At 38.9% G+C, this 21,766-nt stretch overlaps 3 protein-coding genes across 3 annotated transcripts; all 3 read left to right on the top strand.

Moving 5' to 3' along the window:
- The first annotated feature begins 2,342 nt into the window (after window positions 1–2,342).
- LOC146161006 (LHFPL tetraspan subfamily member 2 protein-like) lies at window positions 2,343–6,366 on the top strand. Its single transcript, XM_083384100.1, has 3 exons — window positions 2,343–2,831; window positions 3,051–3,145; window positions 3,236–6,366. Exons 1-3 carry the CDS (start codon window positions 2,405–2,407, stop codon window positions 3,395–3,397), a joined length of 684 nt encoding a protein of 227 aa, XP_083240226.1. The 5' UTR covers window positions 2,343–2,404; the 3' UTR covers window positions 3,398–6,366.
- A 4,765-nt stretch (window positions 6,367–11,131) lies between these two features.
- LOC146161005 (uncharacterized) lies at window positions 11,132–15,185 on the top strand. Its single transcript, XM_083385070.1, has 10 exons — window positions 11,132–11,312; window positions 11,726–11,952; window positions 12,084–12,697; window positions 12,871–12,958; window positions 13,123–13,226; window positions 13,748–13,865; window positions 14,058–14,234; window positions 14,454–14,527; window positions 14,653–14,710; window positions 15,012–15,185. The coding sequence occupies exons 1-10, from the start codon at window positions 11,144–11,146 to the stop codon at window positions 15,183–15,185; spliced, it is 1,803 nt and encodes a 600-aa protein (XP_083241196.1). The 5' UTR covers window positions 11,132–11,143.
- Window positions 15,186–17,595: 2,410 nt separating this feature from the next.
- Window positions 17,596–19,281, top strand: LOC146161004 (uncharacterized). The gene is made up of 3 exons (XM_083386079.1): window positions 17,596–17,742; window positions 18,023–18,289; window positions 19,162–19,281. The coding sequence occupies exons 1-3, from the start codon at window positions 17,613–17,615 to the stop codon at window positions 19,260–19,262; spliced, it is 498 nt and encodes a 165-aa protein (XP_083242205.1). The 5' UTR covers window positions 17,596–17,612; the 3' UTR covers window positions 19,263–19,281.
- The last annotated feature ends 2,485 nt before the right edge of the window (window positions 19,282–21,766 follow it).

Below are 21,766 nucleotides of genomic sequence, written 5' to 3'. Positions count from 1 at the left end.
ATTTATTTTTTGCTTTGTATTGCGGTCCGCGAAAAAACAGATTTACTAATAGTGGTCCGTGGTCCAAAAAAGTTTGGGAAACCCTGAGTTATAATGATTGGCTAGGTGCTAGGTAAATCACAGCAGGAGCAGTCGCGGCACTTAAAGAACTTCATGTCATTTCGCCACATTCCAAGTAGGCTACAAAACAACACTCAACGGATTCCCACACAGCAACCTCCATCAGTAGCAGAAAAGAAACGAGGCCAAACGAAAATAATTCGCAATCAACGAACAAAGAAAATGAAACAATAAACTCGACTCAATTGTAAAATGTGTTTGCGAATTAGCCCGAATAACTATATGCTTGCGTTAAAATAATAATCTAACCGATTTGATGTTTAATTTAAGTCATCCGAGTGTAATCTCAAGTAGAGTAATTTATCCTACCTTGCGACCTTGCGATTCTTGCGTTCCTTGCAATCATTGTGTATAACTGGCGATCTTGGCGATCCCAGCGATCCTAGCGATCCTAGCGATCCTAGCGATCCTAGCGATCCTAGCGATCCTAGCGATCCTAGCGATCCTAGCGATTCTTGCAATTCTAGCGATCCCAGCGATCCTAGCGATCCTAGCGATCCTAGCGATCCTAGCGATCCTAGCGATCCTAGCGATCCTAGCGATTCTTGCAATTCTAGCGATCCCAGCGATCCTAGCGATCCTAGCGATCCTAGCGATCCTAGCGATCCTAGCGATCCTAGCGATCCTAGCGATTCTTGCGATCCTAGCGATCCTAGCGATCCTGTATATTTTAGATGCACCCAGTGCCATTGGCTCTGGGCGAGTGCTGATTGATGGTGTCCTAGTCGCCCACCTGGCGAGTGCTCTGAAACAAAATTTAGGACTCAACCTGTTTATCTGCGGCAAACTATTTTAATCCCAGAGACAGAAGACTAATGATTTTGTTCGCATATGATACACGCCTCCACGCAAATGGAAAAACGAATTAAACAAGCGTACAGCACGTGGTAAAACGTCCTACGCATTTAATATTGTAAAAATAACAAGTCCAAAAAATATAACAAAACAGAAAGTCAGGGTAAATCACTGATGTCTTTTAGCGAATGTTATATCGTTCAGACGAGTGCTGATTGACATTATATACAAAAGTGTTTATGACCTACCAAACAAAATTAGTTTATTCGAAAGTCTTTGGGACCCGACTTGCCACAGCATTTTCTTTTTATTAAGCGGTTCACTGTAAAAAATAATTGCCTTCCGCTGCAATAGAGTAAAGCAATAATGGGGAAAATATGTTTGGTATTTGATAACGATAAAGGCCAAACTTTTTTTTTATACATGTAAGCACCTTCCTTATTTCGCAACGTGGCGACACAGAGTAACATTAAATTCACCACCGCACGAACAGCAACTTCCTCAAAGCAATTCTCATTAAACCAAACAAGCTTAAACAACCTCTGCTTATTTTCATGCAGCAACTTGGCGTCTGTCTCGCGCTCGTAGCGTTAATACGTCACGATTGCCACCGAAACGAGACGCTCTAAACTGGGATGGGCGTGGAACTTAACCGTCCTAAAGCTTTATTAAGTTATTGTTGTCAGTGCTTTATAAAGGATTAGCTCTTTTCAGACCTTGTTGTCTGATTAGGTAGGCACGTAACTTTAACATTTACAAATGTTAAAGTAACATTAAAAACGCAATTAGAGAGGGCAACGAAATTCTATCTCTATTCACAGTCTTTGTAGTATAAAGTTCACATGACAAATTGATCATAATTGGTACAGCATAGAATGGAGCTGTATGTATAGAGTTACATTAACAATTGACTGGACAGGGAAATGAGTCATTAGAACAGCTGGAGAAATACAAAATACCAAAAAAGAGAAAAAGTATGTTTTTTAGGTTTTTTGGTCCATGTACCATTGCTGATGTACAACAATAACGTGTCCCATGTGTGTTTATATGTCAATTGTTTTATCGTTAGTATTGAGTAAGGTTGTCTGTAGGTTAGATATTTTAAACTTGGCTATATTTATAAATATAACGAAAGTAAATTATAAAATAATTATTTTTCAAAGCCCATTACAATCAACTTATGGTGTGTTTCAATTTTGAAAATGAAAAACTTTGTGATAAAACTAGATATCTACATTTAAGGAATGTATTCTAGGCTGGCTATAACTTTACGTTGCAACTAAACTTAATAATTGTAAACAAGAAGCCCAATAAAATAAAGACATTGATATTAAATTCTTTTAACTTTCCCTTGCTACATACAAACAACTTGTCAGGTTGTAATTTTTTAATGTTTATTGTAAATTTGTAACTCTACAGGTGTTTTTTTTAATCAGTTAATAGAATGTGAATTTGTACCTAAAGCAATTTTCATATTGGAACATTGGACATGTGTTGCTATGTTATTGTGACAGTGAGGTCTCTATTTTGGACACTATTGAGCATCACTATATTTTTGTCAGAATTGGCAGCCTTCATGAGTGCTCACTGGCTTGTTTCCCAGCCCGAGATGACAAGTCTTCCAAATGGAACTGCTGGGGCAAGTGGCACCCCTATGGTCCGCACCATGGGGCTTTTTCTGCGATGCCACCAAACAGAAGCATCAAACTTTCTGGCCGTCTCTGACCACTGCCGAATATATGCACACAGCATAGGAGAAATCGCTTCCCCATTTTGGATTGCAACTTGCATTTTTATGGGCATGGCCATGTTGTTGTTAATGATGGTGGGATTATTTTCTGTTTGGGCATTGTGTTTTCGCAATTTGGGAAGAAAGAGTATCTTCAGCATTTCTGGAATTTTACAGGCAGTTGCTGGTAAATCTAAATTGTTGTTTAGTTATATATAGTTATATATATTAGGTATATATGTTTATTTTAAAATTGTGTTGCTTACGAGTTTTATTATTTTTTAAAGTGGTTTCAACAGAAGGGGTTAATCAACAAATAAGCATGCCTGTATGTCCTAACGCATCTAGCCAATGTAAACACTGTTTAACATAAAAATATCTGTTAGTTAACAATATATATTTTTAGGTCTCCTGCTTATATTTGCTTTGGTACTGTTCCCAGCTGGTTGGGGTTCTGAAAAAGTTCAATATGATTGTGGAAAAGAAGCTGGTCCATTTAATGTGAGTAGAAATATTCTGTATTATGACTCCAAAAATTACTTTTTTATTATCTTTTTTATACTTATAGTGTTTGACATATTTTTGTTTTAGCTTGGAAACTGTCATATTGGATGGGCTTTCTATGCTGCTATGCTCGGTACGTTACTGTCATTTTTTGCAGCAGTTCTATCAAACCAAGCTGAAGCATCAACTGGCAGTGAAAGTGTAGAAAATGACATAATTGACGGAAAGAATCCAGTCTGTGCTTTGTAGGTCTTTTAATGCTTCCATTTGGTTGTTTTTTCTGGGTTCAAGCCAACAAAATGAAAATTGCCTTGTTTCTGTTTAGTTGTTAAGACACCAGATAGCCTTTGCCTGAGGCCATGCTGGTATTTTGACTGCCTATGACAGTTGTAAATTGTTTTTCAATAATTTTCCTTCGTGTTGACAAGAAAATTTGGTGTTATATTAACTGTCAGTTAGTCAACCTAATATTCTATGCATTACAATTATGTCAACAAACCTTTTTTATAGCCTCATTAAAAGTGTGGTGCTCAAACATTTTTTTCTTTGAACTACATTCCTTTAACTAATTTTTTTACTTTTTTATGAAAGTTTCATTGTCATAAAAATATTGTGGCCAATTGGTGTCACACATCTTATATTATATGTTAAAAATAACCCAGAACAGTTTTTCATTTACTTTATTTCTACCCATTGCAAAGTATTTAAAAAAACAACATTGGAGTAAAGCACTGGCTTGACTAAAATGAGCATAATCTCTTGGGACTCCGTTTTAAGTAAATGCTGAATTGTAGTGAAATAGCACATTTATCTCTACTCTGTAAAACCTTATAACTTAACCTTTGATCCATTGCCATGTGGTGTCCCATGTGTCACTTTGCTGGTTCACTGTTTCAAATGATTTTATTTTTTCTGTGCCATCACTAAAGCACTCCCATGGGTTAAGAAATATGTGATGTTATGAGCAAACTATGCCATTTCTTGGCTACATCTGTAATCTGTATGTTATAAATTTTCGTTGAAAGTGGAATTCTATTTTTTCTAAATATTTGTTTATACTTTATATGGGGGTTAACTCATAAAAATATTAGTGGTTGAACGTTGAATCGTTGTGTAATTTGCCATTTGTTGTTTAAACTTGGAAGGCAAGCAATGGGCATTTGAAATGTCATTAGGTGCAATGTTTTTAATTAATCCTCTTTGATTAATCAGCTTATAGTGGATCAGTGCATTAGAGTTGGCCTAATTATTTAGTATACTTGCAAATTGCATCCTACTGTATATATATATACATTATAAAAGTGTAGTGTTTTTCAAGTGAATCGTTGTTTTTTACTGCAATCCACTGTACTCCTACATGTTCATGCAGATTGCAACAAAGCCAATTTTCATCACATAGTTTTATCGCCGCAGCCCGCTTATATGTGTTGCCAATTGAAAAAGATACATAACCACATTTCTGTAAAGCATACTTCGCTAGATCTGGAAGTAGTCGCCTCACTCCCAGTTTTCTAGTATAATAACTTTTCGTGTGACGGTTTTGTTGCTGCGCTGTGATGTACAGGGCTTTACCCTTTATATTGACTCGACTTCTGTATCTTAGGTTTTTTTAATTAGCCATCGCAAAGCTTCCAGTTCAAATAAAAAAAACACGTTCGATGAGTAATTATGTCAGTTTTAGACAATATCTCGTTTTTTGCGTAGCATCGTAATACGTCGAGGTAAAACCGCCTTAAGGACAAAATTCGGTCGCCAATCTTCAATAAAATTAGTTTGGAAACTATATGGTTGGCGTATATTGTGGCCTTAACCATTTGGGTTTCACGCCAATGCTACTCACGAACACGACAAAGCTGTGCCATTGGTATGCGTGGCCGTTCGGTTCCAAATAAAATTTCCCTTGTTAACATGTCGTTAAGTGACAAAAGTGGCGAATGTGAACGACCCCCACCAGCAATGTTGAACCGGCGGACGACGAGTGCCTATGTTTACCCGGCTCCGAATCCCAAAGTTTGTAGAGTGCAGTTGGTCGACATGTGCGCGCATAAACGGCCCGTTCTCTTTTCCGTCCGACTTTTGTTGGTCCGAAAGGAGTGTATTTTTTAACGCAGCGGGTTGCTCAGTCAACTGCTCATGGGAAGCCCGTCGATCGTTTGACACGACAACTTAGAAAAACGCCACTCGCCAAATTTCTATCATGCTTTTCTGTCGTTTTATACCCCTCAGTTAGCTACGTTGATCGCATTACAGCTTAATTGGCTTCCTTTTAGTACTATGTTTTGTGTTATTGTCGCTTGCAATTTACGTGAAAGCTGGTCTATTTAAAGTGGCCACGTTTGGAATGTTTACAGAGTATATTGGTGAATATAAATCGTGTATTTGTTCTGCCGTATTGCGCTTGGCCTGCGTCACGGAGGAACTGAATATTACAGACAACTCAACCCTAAATGGCTGACTCCTAATATGAAAGCGAATGGCTGATTCCTAATATGAATTTAAAAACTTAAACTAAAGCGATAAACAGATAGAGAACAACTCTTACAACAGTGAAACTTCGCTTTTAATCGTTATTTTTGTTTTAAATACACCCGGAATACATTGGATCTTTATTTACTAGTCCGCGTTCTTTTGTTGATATTTTCAGGAACCGTTGAGTTTATTTCGGCACAAAGCTAAATTGATATTTTATTTTTGCTAGTCCAACCACCCTCGTTCAACCAAAGTACTATTTATTTCTCGTAACAACCACCCTTGTATGCGCAGTGTTGCATGAATATGTCTAACGTGCCGACCAGCGAGTGCATCGTAACTACTTGGGAGCCATTGAGTCCTTGGCCCCAAACTTTTAGGAAAACGTTAGATTGGCCCCAAAATAAACTTAATGGCTTCGTTCGTAAATTTTCGTTCAGGTTCCATTCCATTGCGGTGATCATTACTGCAGCTCACAGCTTTCCTTCCTTTGCCAGTGGTCGTTCTCGAACGCTGGAAACTATACTCCTTCGCAAATGTGTTTTTGAATTCCGAAACAAACCTATCGCGTCGTAATTCCGTTTAGCGCTAACAACGCCCGCTTTTGTGCTCCTGTTTTTCTCGCGCGTCGCCTTGAAGTTTTGTTTTTTGTTGTGCTTTATTCATCCTTGCGTGTTATCATCGTCACAGTTCACTTGACTTGCTTCCTGTTCGCCATTATGTCCTAATAAAAGTGCTCTTCCACTCATCCCGCCTTCTGAAAACGCTGTCCAGTTTGTACCGGCTATCGCTGCGTGGTGTCTGCTGTAGGCCAAGTCTTTTCGGTGACTTTGAAACTGTATAAATGGGACGCTATAGCTGCGAAATCGTAGTGTGTACCCAACAAGGTCGTTTGGCTTAAGGATGCTTACAAGATTTGGGCGCCGCGGTTCACTTACTGCGTAAAACTGTAAAGCACTAAGTGGTTTCAGCTCGACAAGAACATATTTTCTTTTAGGTAACGTTTGCGCTAAGTTGTGTGTGCACGCTGTGCCGATTCACACTATGTTTGATTCCCCGCAAACATATTTGCTAGTTAGTTTACTAGATTTTCGTCGGGTTAAATAGCAGTACTGAATTGATACACTACTCAAATGAAACTCCTTAAAAACATGTACGCGGTATTTACTGTTCAACTAGTTTTTGTGTTTGGAAATGCGGGCGTGTTACACATCACATGTAAAGGGTGATTAGCAGTTAATTTTTTCCCATCTGTTATTCTGTTGATATAGCATTTCGGTGCGTTATAGCGAAATGGCGCAAAAAAACATCAGAATAAAATCTGTGCCATTTAGTTACGATTATGTCTTTTGTCCAAAATTCTGTCATAACTTTGTCATCTTTGCATGTTAAATTGATTCGTGTAAAATATAATTCAGGATGTGCAGAACAGCTAGAAGAATTTGGAATCTTTTCATACCTATAAATTTCACTTAATAATAATTGAACAAAACAGGCGCTCAAAATAACCGGTTTACTCACTTTGTTAAAAGGAAATTATTGATACGCGATCCAGACATCCTGTACGTGTTAACATCATATCGCCTGAAATAACTTTATCGGTTACACCCGACGCTCGAGAATAAAAAACGCGAGCAGTGGCGCAACAGAATCGCGTTTGGAGAATTGTCTGTAGCCATCGAGCGACACCGAAACAAAAATGGTGCAAGGATAAACATTGGTTTACCGCTAACATGGCCCACCCTTGATTGTCTGTAGCGTCGTTGACAGCCGGCGCCCTTCACGTTGCTGATGTATGATGGCATTTCAACAATAGGCACGCCATGTTAGATACGTTGACAAGTCGCACAACCAAACAAGGGCACATCTGGACTTCAATATTGGCAAACAGTTGCTATCCTTTATCGTTTCATATGGCATAAATGGTAGTTTATGTTGTTTTTTGATCGATATTTTTTACCAAAAAGACACTGTCGGTCAATCAATAACAAAAACGTAGTGTACAGGGCTCAGAAAGCATGTCGTGTTTTGTTCTATAAATAGTTCCGTGACAGGATTGTGATCTAAGGTTATAACCAGAAGACATTCACTCATGCTTTAAAATATATTTTTTTAAATGAAAACGATTTGTTTGGCTTACCCTTATTGATTGTCACGTGATATTTTCGTTTTACGAATGTTAAGTCACGCTTATACATAAATTTGTTAAAAAACAGACATTACGACCTACATTGAACGTTTGATTTCGTGCTATGGACAATTAAGGGGATCACCAAAAATGAATTTACTTGAAAAGTATGTATCGTTGCCACAGCATCACTAAACTTATTTTTCTTAATCTTGTTGACTGCCATGCAAACTGCATGCCTGTCCGGATGGAACAACAATTAAAACAGGTTTAATCGAAGCGCGATTACGCGCGTGCCCCGCGGCGCCCCGATTCGCGCTTTTCCCTGCTCGGCTAGGCGCGATTTAGAAGGATCCTGTCTCGGCGTCGAATCCACCGCGGCGTAATCTCTTAAATAAGCGTTTACAAGCGTCCGACGCGCTGCCTTGTCCCACATTCAGACGCTTTGTTTATAGATGGCCGGCGTCGAATTTACGTTTCATCCCACACCCCTCGTTTAATTGTCGCCGGGAGAGAGGGATGGGTGGACATCGAACTTCTAATTCGCGTAATTCGCCACGGGCCCCGGCTGCCGCCGACCGACGCGATTGCAACGTCAGAGCTGCGTAACAGAGGCGTCGCGCGGCAAAATCGCATGCGTCATGCCCGAGCTGCAGTCATCGGCTTCCCTGCCCACGCATTAGTTTCGTCCCTAGCTTGTTGGCGCGTTGTTTGCCCGACTGCGGTTTTGCTCTGTTACTTAAAAGTGAACTTTGACTACAGTACTAAGCGCAACGAACGTTCAAGGTTACGACGCTTGACCTTGTAACAACTTTGCGATGTTTCGTAGCCTTAACTAACTTGATTTTACATCGTTTATCACCATGTATATATAGATTTAAAAAATAAGTTTAAACAATTTCGGTTGAAATATGGCACCGAACACACTTTATTTTCTTCAGTGTTATTTGTACGACTCTAAAATGCTGGCTATTAAATAAACACCATAACTTACACCAATTAAGGTAATTTAAAGTTTTAAACCGATTTTACAGTGGCAAAAATAATGCCGCTAGAAAACTCTATAATGTGCTTCCACCAAAACGAATTGCTGAAAGATAAGTATATTTGCGCTTCTACGCTACCTAGCGATCAGTAAAACCGAGCGTAAATATTATCATACTTATTTTGTTAGGGCTAAAATGTTTCGTTTTTAAAGAAAGAAAGAATGTAGGCCGGCATTACACAATTGACGTAGTTACCAGGAAGCAATATTATATACATACGTTACAAGCCTACACGAGAAGGCACTTGGGTTGTAAAAGTACATCAAATACATAGTTTTAAGTGTCGATATGTTTTTAATGGAATAAAAATAGATCTTTGAAGTATCCTTTAACTTGTGTCCATCTAGCACCGTGTAAATTATTTCCATCCAAATTATTTTGACTAAATACACATTTGCAAATACGTATGTATTTTCCTGGCAAAGCAAACTGGACTAGTTTTGGTAGGTGTTTCTGATTCAAACAATTGAGGCTTTTAGTGATTCGGATTAGACAGGTTGCTTATCGAATATACTCATGTTTTAGTTCGCACAATGTCAATGCAGAAGAAAACGATTTACGCTCTTTCAATTTGTTTTTGAAGTCTAAAGATGTTGTCGGGAAACAAACAGGTCAGCAAACACACGAAAATATATGCGCACAGGAACACAATGGCGTGCGAGTACAATGCTCGCTGTCCGCAATTAAGGTATGCACAATTTAGGTTTTAACATCTATCGAACAATAATGCTGGTGCGCACGGGTTGCTTGAATGAAATAATGGTCGGAAATCGTTGAGGTTCCATGAAGGCTTATCATACGCTGCGATTTTGCAATAAGCGTCCACCGTTTTGATGCTGAGATAAATATTAAATCGTTCACGTTAAACAAAGTTGTCCATTTTGCAAAGGCAGTTTATTGCCATCTAGGCATAAGTGAAACGACAACATACTTTATATGCATTTGTATTGCCTTATTCTTAATTTTTATTTAAAGGAAATCTAGACAAAAGAGACAATTAATATTTTGCAAAAGGACAAGGCACTTGGCCCTTACATGCAGCCTGGATTTCGTGTCCTAAAAAGCGTCGAGATTTTTTTTATCTTTAAATCTGGGTCAACCAGCACAATAAGGCCTTTGCTTAACTAATTAACGCAGGGCCGCTAGATTAGGCTTGTGCGCTCGCGATGGCGATAAGCCAGAGCATTTCGAGCGAGGAACAATAGAATTGGGTCGCCGAACAATAATCATTCGCCACTAGCATCGTCGTGGCGCTTTCAAGGCAAGATAAGGGCCGGTGGCCGCTGCAACAAAAGAAAAACAATCAATTTAGAACGTCTGACGCGATTTTGGCCTATGGGGTTAAGATATCCAAGCTACAGGTGGGGACGTGGCAGTAATTATGGGAAAGAAGATAGTGGCGATTATCTGCCGGCTGTAGCCGCCAGCTGCAGGCTATGCGCCTAAGTTGGAGCAATATCATGCATTGCGCTTGGGTGTGAGCTTTAGTTGTGACGTGGGCCTTGAAGCAGGCGTTAGCAAGACGTTCCTTTTTTTGAGTCCGCTACACGAAGCGCACATAGCTCATTTGTATAAAGGGTTAGTAGAACTTTAGCAAAGTGAACGTTCAGCCAAGTAAGAAATGCTTTTCTGTAAATGGTATAAGTTAAATTGTTTTTAAATGTAGGTTTATATCCAATAGGTAGACTTACTATACCTAGGCATACGCCATTAAACTGAATTGCTTGATAGGTTACCTTAATATTGGCACGTAATGTTCGTGCTTGGTGTTTTACAGTAGGCTTTTTCAAGATATGGTTTTGTGGTGGGCTCGAGTATATGCTGCCACGCACTCGACGGTGTAAAAGAAGTATAAGCTTGTTTATGCAATCGCATAGATATTGCTCAGACAACGGTAAATACCTGTACAAGTAGCGTAGGCTCTAAGCAAAAAAGACGGATTTAAAAATAAGACTTGGCGTAGGTGGTTAAATGATGCCAGAGGCTCTGGAATGCAGTGTAGCCTTGCGTTAAACGTTACATCTTTAGCAGGTCGTATACTTGTGTTCGTAGGCCTCACTGCAGTTTGTCGTTGTTTTTTCACGAAATTGTTCCACTTTAGGAGAAGTTTAATAGAAAGTAATGGTTTTGTGTCATTAGCATTAGCTTTGTTTTGTCAGGACTGTTTTATACGGACATTTGCAGCCTCCTTCCAGCACAATAAGTGTTTACAAACACAAAACAGTTCATAAAAGTTTAGTTTCGAAGACTTGTATTGCCTTGAAATACTGAACTTTATAATAAGCGATATTTACAAACTTATCGGTGATCATGCTTTGTAGGTTGATAAAAAATTTAGTTAAAAACAAGAATATGACAGAACGTCAACGATTTTGCGTCCAGTTTGCCGGTTCGCAGCCGCACTGCTCAAAGAAGACACGTCTCCTGTACAGCGACAGCACGGCCGATGAAATCCGCGAAATATGGAAACTCATCTACGACACCACCGACGTGCCACACGACATCGAAATTATTGCAGGGAGTAAGTTGTTAGATAGATCTATATGCAGCAGTTGTGCTTTTCATAGGAATAGTATTCTGCAAATTCACAAAGGACTGCCGTTTTTGCGCAGCGCGTGAGATTAGGCGAATTAGGGCACTAGGTCTATTTGTTTGCCTTCGTCGGCTTCTGTCCCCATGCAACTGGGCCATCGATATGATTTATCCGCGCTACGCGCCCGGATTCGCATTTGCAACCATATGTCCATCGTTTTTATAGTGAAAGGAAATTCAACAACCGAAAATACTATAAAGGCGTTCCCTTACATAACACAGTCAATGCGTTTTTTATCATATTTTTTGCAAAAAAATACTACATTTTAAATATAATTAAATAGGATATCTCATAACCCTGATGAATCTGATTAATCTGTAACTTTTTCTTTTTTTTACTAGATCAAACGTCGTATATGTTAAACGACGACGACGACTTCCAAGTCTTCATAGCGATGGCCGAAGATCAATACAGACTGATTCCGGCCAAGCCTCTGTCGGTAGTCATTTGCGTGCCTGGAGAGTATAGGCCCTCCCCGCCATTTTGTACCCCTTCCCCTGATCACGTTGCCACCCCCGCAATCGCTTACGAAGGCAAACTGAATGGATATTATAAAAAAATTGAAAAGGTAAACGAGCTGATGATGTTTTTGTAATTGTGTGAATTGGCGACAAATTAGGCTTTGTTACTGTTTTAAATTTTGTTTTAATTTTCATAATTTTAATTGGTTAGCTTTTTAAAACTTCCGTTCTCCTTTAGGCTTCCGATCTCCTCGAACCAGCTAGTTTCAAGCAAGAAAGCAACAATTACAACTCAAATCAGAACGGCTACGAGTTTGGCAGCAGGGAAGCGAGTCCTCGGGCCTTTCGACCCCGCAGCCCGGACGTGCCAAGTCATCGTTACCACGGCAACGGCGGCAAGCTTGCAAATGGACTCTCTCCACCACAGGACCTTAGCTGTCCAAGAAGCAATCACGACTCTTCGGGTTTCAAAGCGATAGACTTCAGCCGAGGAACAACCAGCACCTCGACAAGCACAACAGTGCAACCCAAACCCATTTATCCATCGGCGATAAACGGAAAATCCCCCCTGGGAATGGATAGTCTCAGTAACTTGGGCATCGGCTTGTTACCAACCACGTCTACCCAGGCTCCTGTTGTCACTAGCGGCTCCTCCATCGCCAACAGCCTGCAGCAGCAGCGCTTCCTCCAAAACAGCCCCAGTGCCTCATATATCCTCCAATCCTTTCTGCGCAGCAATTTCGAGAGAGCGGCTGCCCTGCAGTTGGCCGGCAACGGTAATGGGGTTAACACGGGGAACGGCAACGAAAGCAAGCACACCAGCATCCTTGCCAACACCTTAAATGATTTCCGGTATGTTTGAAGAGTTATAAAATCATCTAAAAGTTAGATCTGCAAAATCAGCAGCATGATCATTTGTTCGTTTTTTTTGCATAATTATTTAATCAAGTCGAACAGTGACTGCTTGCTACTGACTATTAAAGTCTTTATATATTATTTTAACGCCAACCTTTTTGATGTTTTAGCGCACTCCAAGAGCAAAATTTTGCCATGAATTGCAACGAAGTGAAAAAGCGAAAACGAAAGAGTTACCCCAAAATGACGACTACACAGGTATACATAAAAACGTAAAAATCTTGTCACAGGTGGTGCAACAATATCTGTTTTTTATTGCATTTTATCATTCCAAAGACTACTGTTAATTGTCCCGTAGTGCATGTACCTAAAATTTATTTTGGAGAGCCTCATTTCATCACACTTTTGTGTTCACGTTGCAGCAAAACGGGGCTGTCGGTCGTGTGATTGACACAAGCAAGAGAATGAGGAGCTCACCTACGCAGAGCAACATTGAATACCACTACGAAAGGGCCGTCGAATACCAGTGAGTTTTGCCTAAACACAATCGTGCTTTCAAAGGTTTCTACACCAATCCTGTGTGTATTTTACTTTACACTATCCAAAACTTCGGGTTATAGATTACTGAAATGTGCTATTTTGTTAACGGGTATTTTGGAAATATATTTTCCTTCGCTTAGCCTAAAATGTGTTAAATTTTCTTAGTCGCTTTTCAATCCAAGACATGGCGAGAAACGTGTTTACATTAAAAACTTGAGGATGTTTGCGAAAACCGCACTGGCGAAACACGGCATGAGCTTAATCGCTGCACCGCAGAAAGGCATAGCGCCTCATTCGTGGTTCTTTGTTTTATCGAAGAATGAGGATTGCGAACTGCCAATGACCGCAATGACCGAGCGGCCTGTGAAATAACTACGTAGACTAAAAAAATAGGATTAGGGATCCAAAGTAAATTATAACCCAATTGTTGTTGCTTTTATCCCGCATAGGCATTGGTTTGCTCTATTAATGCAATCGAAATGAAATATTTTTTTGTATCTTTTAAAGTACAATGACCGAGGAGGAACAGAAATGCCACAACTCGGCTCATCGTTCGCATTGGAAACACCTGCTCTTTGTTTCGCAGGCCAGCCCGAACTTCCTCAGTACATTCAGAAACGCCAAGGTATGTACTGTTTACCAAAACTTTGGAAAACTTTATGAACTCTATTCCCGTGCATATATGAAGGGTTTTATAGCTAAATTGTGTTTCGTTCATCGGTCTTATAAAATATACTACCACTGTGTGCAATGTTGCGTTACGTCAATATTCAAAAGCACCTATTAATAAACGAAAACTTGTTGTACATTTCCGCAGTACGACGAGTGGTCGTCGGAGGCTCGCGACATTTTTGCCATCTCGATGCCGGACAAGTACAAGTGGTCCTTTCTCACCCTGTCCAAGCAGGGAGACGTCCTCTGCCGAAGGATCAAGCAGCGCGTCGAGGACCTGAAGAACATGTCCCTGCAAAACCGCCCCGAGTGGTGTCCCACTGTAAGTTATAGACTACACCTGAATTTCCAAATTTATTCAGTCTGTAACCCTTTTTTTTCATTAAAACCCGTTGCCAGTTTGGACATGGAGTTTTATTCTTCGTCTGTGAAGATAATTAGTTAGGAAAACATATTTTAGCTTGAAAAACATTCTGAATAGTAATTGTTTTATTGAACATTTTTTTTCGTTTTCCTAAAACCTTCATGTTTTCGCTTCTAGGACGAAGTTTTGGAAATAGCGCAACACAGAGCGGAGGAAAGGCTTGCTCAACTGGAGCGAATATCGTATTCAAGGTGCTTTTTCGTTAGATCTGTTTCTTTCTTGTTTCCTATAACATTTGATATAGCTATAAAGTACAAAACAGCACTCTTTGAAAATGTCTGTATAACTGTTTAACATTTACCTATCTGCATTGCAGAGCACACAGCGTTGCCCAAGATGAAAACAATAAGGCGTTGCAGGCCTGTTTAACCAAGGTCAGTTGGAATGATTTTCCCAAGCTTTACTGTGGTTCACTTGATTATGGTTCACTTGATTAATAAATTTCAGCTGTAAATGTTTTTGTATTGAAATATGCATAAAAGGAAGTACAAGTCGTGTTAAGTTTTAACCAACGAGGCTAATCTGCACGCAGTTAGTTTAATATTACTACAAACAAATATTTCCAATACCTGTACAAAGAATAAGTTGACCTTTAATAAAAAGTGATCGAACCGGTTAATACTCAATTCCACCACTGTATTATTTTTTTTTTCGTCTAACAAATATGTGTTACAGCATCAGAACAACCATCCATACAACCTCCCCGCTTTGGCTTCTGCCCTGTCGTCAGCCTTCCCATTTCCACCTCCCTTAAAGAAATGCTCCCCAGAGGTCACTAAACCTGTCGACAGCCCGGTGGTTTTTCCGGCAATTAAGCACGAAAATCTGGGTCCTGAAGAAACGTGCTGAAAACTTATTTTTGCCATTCGCGAAAAAAATTCTAAGGTGGTTGGCAAAATGGGCCACACCATGGAGATGGGTTTTATTCGGCAATACAGGGATCGTTATTAGTTGGAAATTCCTGTGCGGTGACGCATCATCTTGGCTTTACGTCAACTCAGAATTCTTGTACCTATATATTCGAAGGATTCTCTATTCAGTTCACTTTTATCGCAAAACCTATTCATTCTTTAGTTTTAAAATTAATAAAAGTTGTTTTGTGATGCCTTTAATGCGCTTTTTTAAGTCGCAAACCATTTTTAAAGCATTACTGGAGATCTGATGAGGCAATCACAGTTGTTGTTGAGTGCTCTATGCAGTAGGCCATTGCATGGCCCATTTTCTTCTTTGTCTTTACTTTTTCAGTTCGAAGTAGTTTTTTTTTTCTTTTTTACGTTTTCACACTAGCACCATGCCTTAGCATTTCTCCTAACGCGTTTATTTCGAATTTCACTGAACGCATTTTTTACTGTGAAAAATCGCATTTGTACGTTGCCCGAATTATATCCTTTCTTCGCCCAATAAACGTTCACGGTGTCACATTTACTTCACATTTATATGTTTATTTCACTTTTTTGTCACATACCGGTATAAATGTTTGTTTTACTTTTATATTAAAGGAAAATATATTAAGAAATAGATTTTCGACAATGCTGTACCTGAAAATAAAAAGTAAACCCAAAAGAAAAGAAAATATTCTAGTTAAACTGTCCTTTTGGGCAAATGTTAAACTCCCTACACGGCACTTGTAATAATCAAAAAAAGTTCTTGTTTTTCATAGTATATTTTCGTAAAAAAATCCACCAGTTTTTTTTTAGTAAGACCTTGGACGCATTAAACTTTCTTTGTTGCCCTCTTCAAGACCTTCGACGTTTTTCTTTAATTTTAGATTTGACAAAGTACCGAATGCGTTTATGAGCCTAATAAAGGGATTAACATCTTGCAACCGGGAGAATTAAGTAGTCAAACCTTCTAATTCCGAAGTCAACCGGCTGCAAACTTAAGTCCTAGGCCAGTCAAATCATTCCTAAAATAATTTCTTTTCGAATATAAAAAAAGTAAAATCCCAGTCCAAGTCATCGGTTGCCTAAGTCCCAGTTACGGATTTATCAGAGCAAGTCAACTTTAAGACAAATAACAAATAAATACCAGAATTACTTATTTCCAGTCTATACTATGCCAAGGAACAACACAAGTTAAGTCCCCGTTAATTTAATAAAACTGTTTTTACCGAAATCATTTGCCCAAAAGACTTAAGTTTAAGTCAAATTATTTGAAAACAGTAACTTTAGTGCATTTGAGTTAAAAAAAAGTTAATTCATTGCACACCGTCCATAATATACATTGTACAATGTACAATGAGTGAAAAATGATAATGTTAAACATAAATGAAAATACCGATCGATTTGTGAGAAGGCTACAGGTATGCTATTACACATACTGGGGATTGTATAACGCAAAAATAAAATGTAGCGTATAGACGTGAAAAAAATCCTTGTATTGGCAGTCAATTAGTTTGTCTGTAGTTAATCGAAGTTATTTTGTCCACTAAAAGTCAAACATAGGTATAATAAACCGTAAATTGAACCTTTTCGTTATATGCCACCTATAGTCGGGGCACAACAGGTGTTTTTATTATATTAAATTTAAACGAAGTTTTAAAAAATTTCTAAAAAATAAAATTTATCTCCCGGGTTCCCAAACTGTCTTTAACGCGGACAGTACCGCTCTAAAATATTTTTGGTAGCATGAACCATGCAGGGTCGACATCAAAGACTACTTTATAAATTAGTGACACAAAATAAGAAGAATTAAGGAACCATTATGATTTCGGTATATTTTTCTAAAACTGATCCATGTATACCCAAGGGGACCACGGATTTCAATTTAGGGCCCTTCTTGCAGCCATATTAAAGAAACTTGGTTTTAAAAACTAAAATTAAATAAGAAAACAACCTTTAATTAGGGTTATAAAAATATAAAAAAGTATAAGTCGATGAAAAAAAATCCTAATAAAAAAAAAAAAAAAAAGTACGACTATAAAAATAAATTCAAGAATTTTTTATGTTTTAGATGCAGTAATAATAGTATTTAACTTAAAGTGCTTTGTTAAATTTTTCAACAATATAAAAATTGTTAGGTACGGTATCAGAATGGAAGCTGTAGCTTGTAGTTTCAGTTCGCAGTTAGGTCACTGATGCAATAGGCCACCGAAGAACAGTAAACATAAAAGTAGCTTTCGGTTTACCTTGTCGTTGATAGATGTTTTTTTGGGCGGGCTTCCAGGATTTCCGCGAGGAATTTCCACTTCCAACATTGGCTACTGCAAGCTGGGCGAGCACCGACAGCGTCGTTGCATTTGTTTAGTTTATACATCGGTGGAACAGCGCAAACGCCATGGTGCACTTTTATAGGGTTTTGATCCCGTTTTTGATTGTGCTGCTTTTACTACACGACGTCAATGGAAAGAGGAGAAAAAAGCCCCAAAAACACCGGGATGTGGATAAACCAAGAGGAAAACCTCACAGTGAGTTTCGTTTTTTTTGTTTTGGCTCTTCACGGTGCAATTTTACCCAATCCACGGTTCGTAACCATACCACACTGCTGCCTTGGCTAATGTAGACTAAGTTGCTAACAAACCGAAAGGAAAACCTCACGATTAGTTTCAGTTGTTTAGCGCTACCTTTTGACTCTTTGCGATGTATTTTTACTTAATCTACGGGTCGTAACTATAGCCAAATGCTGCCTTGGCTGATGTAAAATAATTTGCTAACACGGCACACTGCAGGAAATTTATGACCTAACAGATCGGAAGGGCCCGCCATCGCACTCGGGAAGACAAAGAGTGTTGAGAAGCGATAGCGGGTCAAAAGCGGTCGCCGTTCATTTCAATCCTTGCTTCGACAAAAAACCCGAGGTCTCGGCGAGCGTCGAGGCTCCCAGCCCAATGACCTTCAATGTTACGGCGACCAAGGTTTCGATCATGGGCTTCGAGGCCAATATTCAGAGAACCGACAGCGACGCGGGTTGGAAGTCAGCTAAACGAGTCGAGCTGTTGTGGAATGTTAATTTCGGTAAGACGCGTTTAACTTAAATAATAACAATACCTGAAGAGGAAGTTTTAAATTTAACGCATGTGATGTTATTTATTTCTACTTCTAGCGACATTTCTGTTGACTGGGTTCTTTTTCGATTTGTTGAGAAAATAATGCTACCTTACTTTATTTTAGCTGTACACAGTTATTGTAGAATATCGGCAAATTCGAATTAAAAACTATGTTATAATAGTTTAGTGGGCACTGGGCACGGTCTAAAGCGGTACCCATAGTAGAGTGCGCGGACTAATTGGGATCCATAGAGCAGTTTTGTAAGGTTGGCAAGTAAAAAGTGTTTAGTCCCGACCCTATTTAAAAATAGATAAATGAAATGAGATAATTGAATTTCTGCTAATAAACTTCGCCCAATATTGGTTCTGGTAATTTCGTTTTACATCTGCCTTATGCAGCGTCTTTTTTTTTATTTCAAGGAGTTTCAAATCATTGACAGATTTCCTACCCGGCATACACAAAGGTTTTGGAAGCACTGCTTTAACACTAAACTCTTGTATCACTCTTGTATCTTGTAAACTCTTGTATCTGCCTTTGTACGACGGACATAATTCTAAAGCAACAATCGTGTTTATATTGATGGTGTACAACCGTACATCATGACAACGTTTATAGCTAATTAAGAAGGCCATGTGGCGACATAAGTGATATACAGTTTATAAACGTCTAAGAAATAAAGATTGTTATTACTAACATTACAAATTTATTAAAATACAATTCAAATAAATTTGAACATAAGACCCACTTCCAGTATTGCACGAGCGGATTATACGCAAAATGTAGGCCTACCAACAATACCGGCAAAACTTCGCCAGATAAAAACTGTTACGCATTTTTAGGTGACTCAGAAGATCATGAAGCTAAGGTCTGCAGCTACGCTATCTACGACGGGTCAGGAACTTGCGCCGGGTCGGTACCAGACGCAACAGACAACTTTTAGATATATAAACAATAAAATCAATACAGCATGTATGCTGCCCTGTCGTGCAAATTTATGCCCTTCGCTGTAGGCGCTGATCTTTTAAAATTCCAGGGTGTTATTTTCTAGATCTAGACAGTGTAAAACTGCTTATTAATTAGATAAAAATGTGAGCTCTAAGATTAGGCTACAGCTGTTGCCTGTTATCACTGAGCCAACCATTTCGCCTTTTAAAACTTTCTTTTAGGTAAAAAAAATTCCATTAAAATGGGCAAAACGCAACAATAATTTGAAAAAAAAAATTGCATAAAAAAATATAGATAGTTTGGGGATTCTATGGCCTCGTGCCAATAGATGGTAATTCATGAAAATTAATCACTTTTGATTAATAAGACTATGCTACACAAACTATTTTGCAAAATTATTGATAACTTGGAAGAAATACAGGGCGTCTAAAAACGCTCTGCACACCCACGTTCGGCGCCTATGCCCTTCATTCCTCATTAATGTGTTTACAATAATACCTTTTATTTTTTAATTGGACCCGTTTAGCAAGTCGTTTGCAAATCCCGCCTACAGGCACCTCTTTAAAATGTAGGCTATGGTTTTATAAACGTGAATAACGTTTGTTTAAACCAGGGGTGGGAAACCTTTTTAACACACGGGTCAGTTAGGAAATGTAATGCTTACAGGAGGGCCGCACATCAAATAAACAATAATTCATATTTTCAGCTTTTACTAGAAAAAACTAATAAGCTACTTATTAGGCTGCAATCACGGCGTTTTGTCAGAGCTGTCTACTTGCGGATTCAGAAAAAAATTCCTACAATTCCAATTACGCCTTTCTCGTACTAACGACTCAGTACAATTTAATTAACAGCCTTAATTCAAAATCAGCTGTTAAACATAACATCTTAGTCAATATGCGTGTCAAAAGTATGTTCCACCTTGACCAGGGGCGGGCAACTTCTCCAGTCGGCGGGCCTGATATAGGAAACTAAAGTACTTGGCGGGCCGGATTCCTGATCGATATATTAATACTGCAATGGCCTACATGTTTTGTCGCATAATGGCGGCTAATGTTCTACTCTTTAAACACGGCAACACTTTCATTGCCCTGTAAACAACTGATTTTTTTTTCTTGCCGACTTGAAAAAGTACTTTGGCATCCAATCATTGTTAAACTTTACGTTTCTCAGCGAAATCCAAGGAATTGTATTGATGTATACTCTAAATCTAAATTTGGATCGCACAATCAGACCTAAAAAATCAACAATACCTAAAGCAGAAAAATCAAGGGGGGTGGGGCGGAAGGTATGGGACGATGGGGGCCATGGCATTGGCCGCTTTGGTGTTGAATTTTGGGTGCCCTGGTTTAAAGCCGCTGTTTTGGCTCCTGATTTTCTGGACCTGTTAGAGGTTATTGGTGGCCGATGGGTAATGGGTGGGGTTAGAAAATGGGTTACGAATGAAATTATGAGTGGAGATAGTGATGTACTTAGGGGTGAGGTTTGGGGCTAGGTAAAATGTTTTATAGGCCTGATTCTGGTCAATTAGGTCTTATTCCGACGGGTTTATGACTTATTCCGATTTAGACGGTGTTACGACTATTTGATATTAGTCCTATTTTAGTCGTATTTCGTACTGCGTGTTAATTTTATTTCAGAACTGTGTGATGTTGATGTTGTTCTTATTTTGATGGTGGAGTCCTCTAATTTTAACCCAAAACAAAAACTAAAGAATAACTAGCAATCACTATTATTTGACCTAGTAAGAAAGTAATTGGGGATTGCGGTAGACTGTAGCCGCGGGCCACATTATCATGTAAAACCGGAAACTGTCTGCTGCGGGCCGCTCAAAATCCTATCGCAGGCCGGATCCGGCCCGCGGGCCGTATGTTGCCCGCCCCTGACCTTGACCGTACTAGACAAGTGTAGTTGTTACAAAACAATTCTTTATCATAACAACGTGACACAAGTAAAACGTCCTGAATGAAGATTGTTTTGTAATAGATGATTCCCATTCGAGTTCAAAATGCGTAAGTTTAGCGGTGTAGCCTATGGGTTACATCGCACTTCAAACAGGAAGCTGATAAAGCGAAAGTCCCAACATGATGCACACTCATAGTTTTATTTAGGGAAAATTAGCTGGAAGAAGGTGAAGGGCCGCGCAAAAAATGGAAAAGGGCCGCATGCGGCCCGCGGGCCGCACGTTGCCCACCCCTGGCTTAAACCTTTGTTCGATGATTGTTCTTCAATTTAAAAAATTAGACCAATGTTTAACAAGTCAATCTATATGGATGATATTCCATTTAAAATTATTCAATTTTAGTTTATTTTTTTCATATATAACTAGAAAGTCGTGTATTGGACTAATTAGGTAATCCAAAAGAATAACAGCCTTGGACTTCCGATTAAACGTACGTGTTGCGTATACCTGGTTAGCATTCAGTTAAATGAGAGTATAGAGTCTACTACTGGCTTGGATTGTAGGCCTAAGTGAAAAATTACATTTATAATAATCCG

The sequence above is a fragment of the Ascidiella aspersa genome, chromosome 3 (genome assembly GCF_963924565.1).
Source record: "Ascidiella aspersa chromosome 3, kaAscAspe10.2, whole genome shotgun sequence".
NCBI classification, from domain to species: Eukaryota; Metazoa; Chordata; class Ascidiacea; order Phlebobranchia; family Ascidiidae; genus Ascidiella; species Ascidiella aspersa.
The sequence above is the reverse complement of the archived record's forward strand: the minus strand, read 5'-3'. Positions and strand labels throughout refer to the sequence as shown.

Bases quoted from the DNA above. Each gene is read 5' to 3' on its own strand.
- LOC146161006 (XM_083384100.1), top strand. From the start codon at position 2,405: ATGTGTTGCTATGTTATTGTGACAGTGAGGTCTCTATTTTGGACACTA. The intron at 2,832-3,050 runs GTAAATCTAAAT...ATATATTTTTAG, and splicing joins AATTTTACAGGCAGTTGCTG to GTCTCCTGCTTATATTTGCT. The intron at 3,146-3,235 runs GTGAGTAGAAAT...TTTTTGTTTTAG, and splicing joins AAGAAGCTGGTCCATTTAAT to CTTGGAAACTGTCATATTGG.
- LOC146161005 (XM_083385070.1), top strand. From the start codon at position 11,144: ATGACAGAACGTCAACGATTTTGCGTCCAGTTTGCCGGTTCGCAGCCG. The intron at 11,953-12,083 runs GTAAACGAGCTG...GTTCTCCTTTAG, and splicing joins ATTATAAAAAAATTGAAAAG to GCTTCCGATCTCCTCGAACC. The intron at 14,711-15,011 runs GTCAGTTGGAAT...TATGTGTTACAG, and splicing joins TGCAGGCCTGTTTAACCAAG to CATCAGAACAACCATCCATA.
- LOC146161004 (XM_083386079.1), top strand. From the start codon at position 17,613: ATGGTGCACTTTTATAGGGTTTTGATCCCGTTTTTGATTGTGCTGCTT. The intron at 17,743-18,022 runs GTGAGTTTCGTT...ATGACCTAACAG, and splicing joins ACCAAGAGGAAAACCTCACA to ATCGGAAGGGCCCGCCATCG. The intron at 18,290-19,161 runs GTAAGACGCGTT...ACGCATTTTTAG, and splicing joins GTTGTGGAATGTTAATTTCG to GTGACTCAGAAGATCATGAA.